This window comes from Haliotis rubra, unplaced genomic scaffold (genome assembly GCF_003918875.1).
Source record: "Haliotis rubra isolate DU_JTF1 unplaced genomic scaffold, ASM391887v1 Scf6, whole genome shotgun sequence".
In the NCBI taxonomy this organism is placed as follows: domain Eukaryota; kingdom Metazoa; phylum Mollusca; class Gastropoda; order Lepetellida; family Haliotidae; genus Haliotis; species Haliotis rubra.
Genome location: NW_025767301.1, coordinates 4,037,857 through 4,044,596, shown reverse-complemented (window position 1 = coordinate 4,044,596; position 6,740 = coordinate 4,037,857). Strand labels below are relative to the sequence as shown.

Genomic DNA, 6,740 nt, shown 5'->3' with positions numbered 1-6,740 from the left:
ATCTCCCTTCTGCATTGGACTCCAGCACTGGAACCAGTGGACAACAGTTTGTATTTCCTTCTCCACACACGATGTTGACATTCTTTCCTAGTTTGCAAGGAATTCTTACATGACGACGTTTCACATGTCCACTATCTGTAACATATTGAAAAGCATATTTTAATTAGATCAACGCAAAATGAAATTGTTAGTCTCTACTAATGATACAAAACAACTAAACATAATGGGAACATCTAATATATTGAATTCAAACAGAATTCAGTGTTTTGGAGTGTTTTTAGCTTGGATTTCGTACAGAATAAATACGCCAGCCTGCTGCACCGAAACTGTGTCAGCACTCTGATCGCGGCCGCTGGAAAATCAAAGAAAAGCCAGAGTTGTCTCTCTTATCCGGAAGTAAAAGGGAGTAATTATTCCCTTATTAATGCAATCAAAATGACAGTCTATTTAGAAAAGGCTTGAACTTAAGAAGTTATAAAAGATGTTAATTTAATATATATTCTATACAGAATATGTGGAATGAAAATCAACTTCACTCAGTATTTATAGCATAAACATTAAATAAGAAAGAAAAAGGTGCCCGTAGAATGATCCCAAGGAAAGATAAGCCTGCATGTACACCTCGGATACAAGATGGCGGCTTCTGTTGAATTATCAGTTCTGCTTCGGGATGGAAGCAAGAAACTATTTACAAAACCAGCAGGACAAGGAGACCCACCTATTGATATCAAAACCTTACAACAATCTCTTTTATCTTTGCAAAAAGAAACCAACTCATACCTTACTGAAATTGTTGAACAGGAAAAAACCTTATTAAACAAGGCAGCAAATGGTCAAACTAAGTCAACTGGTAAGTGTTTTTGTAATCGTGGTAATGTTTACATTGCGTAACTTACCAGACGGGTAAGAGTTCCTCCCGTTCCCCCATCCCAAATAATATTTATAAATATACTAAAATTATGAACAAAACTTAACACAAAAATTCCTAGAGAACTCACAAAATGACTAAAAGTCCAAAATTTAAGTTAGGGTTAGGTTTAAGGTTGGGGGAACGGAAGGAACTCTTTCCACCAGACGCGGATGAATATTGCCGAACACTACCCGAGTAATTACTTCACCAGCCACACTTTTTTCAAATTTCACTTAACGCCGCTGTGAGAATCAGTCCCTTAGTCAGTGAGTGAGTAAGTTGAGTTTTACGCCGCACTCGGCTATATGGCGGTGGATCTGGACCAGACAATCCAGTGATCAAAAGCAAGTCCCTTAGTCAGCTTGAAGTTCAAGCTAACCAAATCTAGCAAATCAGCTAGAGTGCAGTTTATGGGGCTCAGCACCAGCCAGCGATGACTGCCCGCATGCGGAGAAATTATCGCACTATATCGTACCCTCTGTCTCGCTATATCGCTGCTCACCTAGAGTTCTCCTATGTTCTCCTGACACATCTTTAGAGGCAAACAACCCTTTACGACCCTTAGCGTTAGGGACCGCCTCCGTGGTGTAGTGGTTAGAGCGTCCGCCCGGAGAGCGGAAGGTCGCGGGTTCGATCCCCGACCGCGTCATACCAAAAGACGTTAAAATATGGTACTTGTTGGTCCCTGTCTGGCTCTCGGCATTAATGGGTACAACAAGGACTGGTCGGCTCGGAGTCAGTATAATGTGTCTGAGTGGGGTATTCATGCTTCTCTGCGGCATGGTATCTCAGTGGGCTAGCACTATAAAACCAGCTTCAGTCTGGGCTAGTACAAGCAGCCACACCTACACATACACATGCATGCACGTCGTCATATGAGCGAAATATTCTCAAGCACGACGTTAAACCCAATTTCACCTCACCTCACCTTAGCGTTAGGGTATAGCACCTGTTCTAATCGTTAGGGTTAGGGTTAGGTACCCTTTCTAATCCTTCTGTTTAGGGTGTTACATCCTTTCTGATCCTTAGGGTTAGGTACCCTTTCCGATCCTTACGGTTTGGGTTTAGGATTAGGGTTTAAGGTCCCTTTCCGATTCTTAGGGAGCTGACACATCTTCAGAGGTAAACAACCCTTTCTGATCCATATGGTTTAGGGTTAGACCTTACCTTAGGGCAGTGCAATCTGAATATGTCCAATTGAAACACATTTCACCCCTACCTGGGACTCAACAGTACAGTCCCAGAAACAATTGCATGAAAAAAAAATGAAAGGGAAGAGTGGCATAGTGAGGCGCATTAACTGTGGTGGCATCGTGTTCCTGAGGTAGAGCGTCCGCTAATTGTGGCTCTAATTACCAAATTCAGTAATCCGGCATGCCTTGTTCAAGCCCCAGCAATGCTAATTAATCTGAAAAAGTGTACCCGGTAAAGTGTACCACTCCCGTCAAGACGTCCATTTTCGTTCCTACCTCACTGTTTAGGTGGTTTCAAGTCAGACAGACAAATGTTTATTCAGTATTTCAGGCCATATGACCTATAGTACAGTTGTGTTGTCGTTATATTTTTACATTGCACAGTCACATGGAAATATAAATATACATACATATATTACCGTCTAATTTCAAAAATCTTTTTTAGGAATATTGAAACAGATAATAAAATATTGATATTTCTTGAGTTTAAGAGGTTTTTCATTTGTTGTTCATCTTTGTACACAGTTGAGATCATAGGGACATATCTGCTCCTAAGAGACTGGTAATGCTCACAAATGAAAAGAACATGAAATTCATCATCGACATAGCCTTCATTACAAAAATGACATAAACTATTATTTTTATCATGTACATTTTTCGTTCTAATATTTTTAACATTAATATTGTGGAGTGATATTCATAATTTACAGAATGCTCTTCTTAAAGTTCTATCCTGTAGTTCGGATACATATTTTTCAGGAACAAGTAATGATTTTATATTTGCATAAGGGACTGTTCATAATTTATGGCTGGGGGTGATGATGATTTTTATGGAGAAGCATGTACAATGTGAAGGACCCCCTATAAAATATATGTACAAAATAAGTGACCCCCTGCATGTCATGTACAAAATCAATCAACCCCCCCCCCCTTTCCCATAATTTCTAAGCATAATTTTAAACATACTTTTATGTACAAAATTGCTGACCCCACTAGTATATGTGTGTATAAAATTGATTACCCCCTAGCTCCCAGAACAAAATGGGTGACACCCCCACCCCCTTAAAATCATCATCATCACCCCCCTAGCCATAAATTATGAACGGTCCCTAATGACACAGAAATCTTGAGGATGATATTTGTGAGTGCCAGTTTTGTGAATATATGTCATTTAATCTCTGCTTAAGGATAAAGTTAAATAACTTGTCATTTCAAGTAGGCAATAAGAGTTGACCCCATTTTACCTAGCCTACTGTTCATGGAATCTGATAAAGTGCACATGTAAAGGGCAGTGGCCTCTCCTTATGGCCCACCTTTTAAAGTTCCCTCGAAATGGGAGGGAAGACACCAGTTTACCGATTCATTTATGCAGCTATACTGGCCCTGACTCACTGCTCACTGATTTCATTTAATACTGTAGGAGAGGCCAAATAATATCGAACAAACTTTATGGATAACAACTTCTTTATTTCATGAGTGCAATGTTTTGATACAGATTCTTGTACTGCTTGATAACGGTACAAGAATCTGTCCCAACTTCTAAGACGCCACTCAAACAAGAGAGACCAAAGGCTAAGACATCAAGGCAAGTGAAGCATGCTGCAATGCAAGATAGAGACTGCCCTCACACATCTCTAATCAGCTCACTTGTCATTTCATTGCACAGCCCAACACACAATGATCAGGTTCATTATGTTCATCCCATTAATTCTCTACTAACTACTGATGATAAAAGCAATATACAGTCGATCACAGTGACACTGTTGTGTCGAACTCTGATAACTCGATATCTCGGTTGTCACTATATAACATCTCGGTCCCGGCAAAATCCTTCCTAATTTATCATTTTTCAAGCTCTTTTAACTCAATACGGATGTCTCGATATAATTTCATGGTCCCAACCAGCAAAATTACCCTTTTAACTTGATATTTGCAAAGAAACTCCAAATTCACCTACCTTTCATGGACAAGTAGCCCTCTGAACTGAGGTTCTTTCCACATGTTTACACACGATGCGGCATGAATCAAAGGGATGCGGTAGTGTAAAGTAATAAGGGCTAATTGAGTTGAAGGTGTCACTTGTTTGTTATTGAATTAGGATTAATTAAGAAGGAATTAATTAGGAAGTGCTCACTGTTACGACTAAACTCTACTGATAACGGATTATAGTTTCAAATCAAAACATACTGAGAAGCGTTTTGTTTTCTTTCATAGTGATATGTGATGATATGGCCTGGTTGGATGTCTCGAAGTTCGGATAACTCGATATTTTTTCTTGGTCCCATGAATATCGAGACAACGGTGCTCGACTGTATGTGTCAGTTGTAATTTTTTACTTAAAGGATCTATAAAGGTCCATTAAAGTAGTTTTTATTTTATTTCAGACAATAAGGATGATGAGGAGGAAGAGGAGGAGGGATGATGATGATGATGATGATGAAGAAGATAATGATGATGGAGGAGAGCCAGCAGAGAAGAAACAGAAAAGATGATACCCCATGATTATGTGTTCGGACTGTTACAGTGTAAATATTCTTGAGAAGTACTCAGCACCAGTCTCATTTAAATCATATTTGTATCTATGATACAGTGCCCGGGTGTGTGAAAATCGTATGACACCTCCATAGGTCAAGGTAAATAAATTTTCTAATCAGCCTATCAGCTGGAACAAGCTAGATAAGCATTTTTACCCGCAGATCTGATTTGTGTTTCTTGAAAACAACCTAAACCAGCATGTTCTGAGTGTAGGTGATAAATGCTGTGCCAGTCTTTTGTTGTGGAGTTTTTGTTCACCTTGTTATATCTGGGTGTTATGGAAAGGGAACAAGAATATCTGCTTTCTGTGGGTTTTGTTTTGTTAAGATTAAACTCCTGAATCTCGATGAGAATATAACATCAGATTGTCCCATGTTTCCTTCATTTAGATTGAGCACTCTTCTGTCATGATTCCAAGATTTTCTATGGAGGTATTCTCAGATCTTGATGCAGGGAGGTAATGTGCTGAGAGTAACATCTGGTTTTAATAAGATTTTAATGAGCACATTATCTTTTGGCTTGAATGTATGGTACACCACTGAAATGGCATCAGTCAATTACAAGAGATAGGGTAGTCTTGTGATAAAATTATTTATTTACATGATGAAGATTTCTTTTTGACATTGTTTGATCGGCATTCTAAAAGTTGGTGAGTCAGAAATGATACAAATTTATGGATGACAACTTCGCGTTTATTGCTTAGAGCGACGTTTCGTTGTAGATTCTTACATTGTCATTTTGACATGTTGGTACAATGTGTGTCCAGATCCTTTCAGAATATAGAGAGAACTATTGTGTTGACTCATATGGATGGAGGACATGCCTGCTGTGGAAATTAAGTACAATAAACATGATAAAATCTGGAAACACCATTTTCTCCTCAATCATGTTAATTAAACAGACAAAGAAAACAAAGCAGTATTTCTGATTATGAAATGTTTATTTCATATACTCTCAACATACCGGTACTACAATCTGATGTGCGTGGGCAAAACATCATGTACACAAGCATCCACAAACCATTCACAATAGTGATAATTCAGTACACATCACATCAACATGTCTTATTTTAAAATGAAATAGTCATATGCTGCCAGCAAGAAACACTGCTGTCTTATAAGGCACTGGCATATTCACCAATGAAGCTGGTTTCTGGAAACATGACTTATGGGACAAAAACCACACCCAAACTGTTAATTTGGGTTTTGAATAGCAATTCCTTTTTTTTTCAATAGAATGTGGTCATGTTGCTAAAGACCTGAGTATCATAGTATTCATGTTTAAACAACTCTTGCATATACAGAATCTGAGATATATAGTATATACGATCTACAAAACTGACAATTTCAGTTATTATAAGTGTTAAAAAGTATCTGTCCCATATATGTATAAAAAAATTTATATAGCATGTATGGAAGGAAATAAAAAATAGTCTAGGCTTTGCATACAATCTAGGGTACATAATCACAATCATAATCATTAAGAAATATGTAAGATGACTGAACGACATCCCAGACTAGGTACCCTCATGCTTGTCTAAAGGAAGACAAGGACTACAGATGTAAAACTAGGTATGTACATCATAGGTAGGGCTTTGGTTGAAACAAGGCAGTGTCATGTATGTGTGTACACTGTATATACTGTTTAACAGACTTCCCAAAAATAAGATTCAAACCGAATCTGTAAAATACACTACTCACTGACGTTAAAGAACACCTACATTGGGTGTTCTTTAACATCTTTTGACCAGTATACAAACAGCAGGTTGAAAGTTTGCTTGTGGGGCTTTTGACTTGGTTCAGCGACAAATAAACTTATCATGAACCACATGTGCAACATTTCACTGTAATGTATTTTACAATCATTATTATTATGCAATATGGAAAATGATTAAATTATGCATATCCACAAGATTTTTCTGAAGTTAGTTTTGCAGTTGAGTTTTGTATGAAAATAAGAGCTAGCATGTGTAACAAGGGAAATCAGTTTTTGCTAGGTTCATCTTGGCCACAAAACTTTTGTGATGATTAATGTGTTGCTTATTTGAACTACCGGGTACTTTAAGTTTCATAGAACTGCCACTTTGTCAAGCACAGACACAC

General features: G+C 38.0%; 1 protein-coding gene across 1 annotated transcript; it reads left to right on the top strand.

The window, feature by feature from the left end:
• Positions 1 to 613: 613 nt before the first annotated feature.
• LOC124255252 lies at positions 614 to 5,505 on the top strand. The gene is made up of 2 exons (XM_046689113.1): positions 614 to 850; positions 4,488 to 5,505. The coding sequence occupies exons 1-2, from the start codon at positions 634 to 636 to the stop codon at positions 4,523 to 4,525; spliced, it is 255 nt and encodes an 84-aa protein (XP_046545069.1). The 5' UTR covers positions 614 to 633; the 3' UTR covers positions 4,526 to 5,505.
• The last annotated feature ends 1,235 nt before the right edge of the window (positions 5,506 to 6,740 follow it).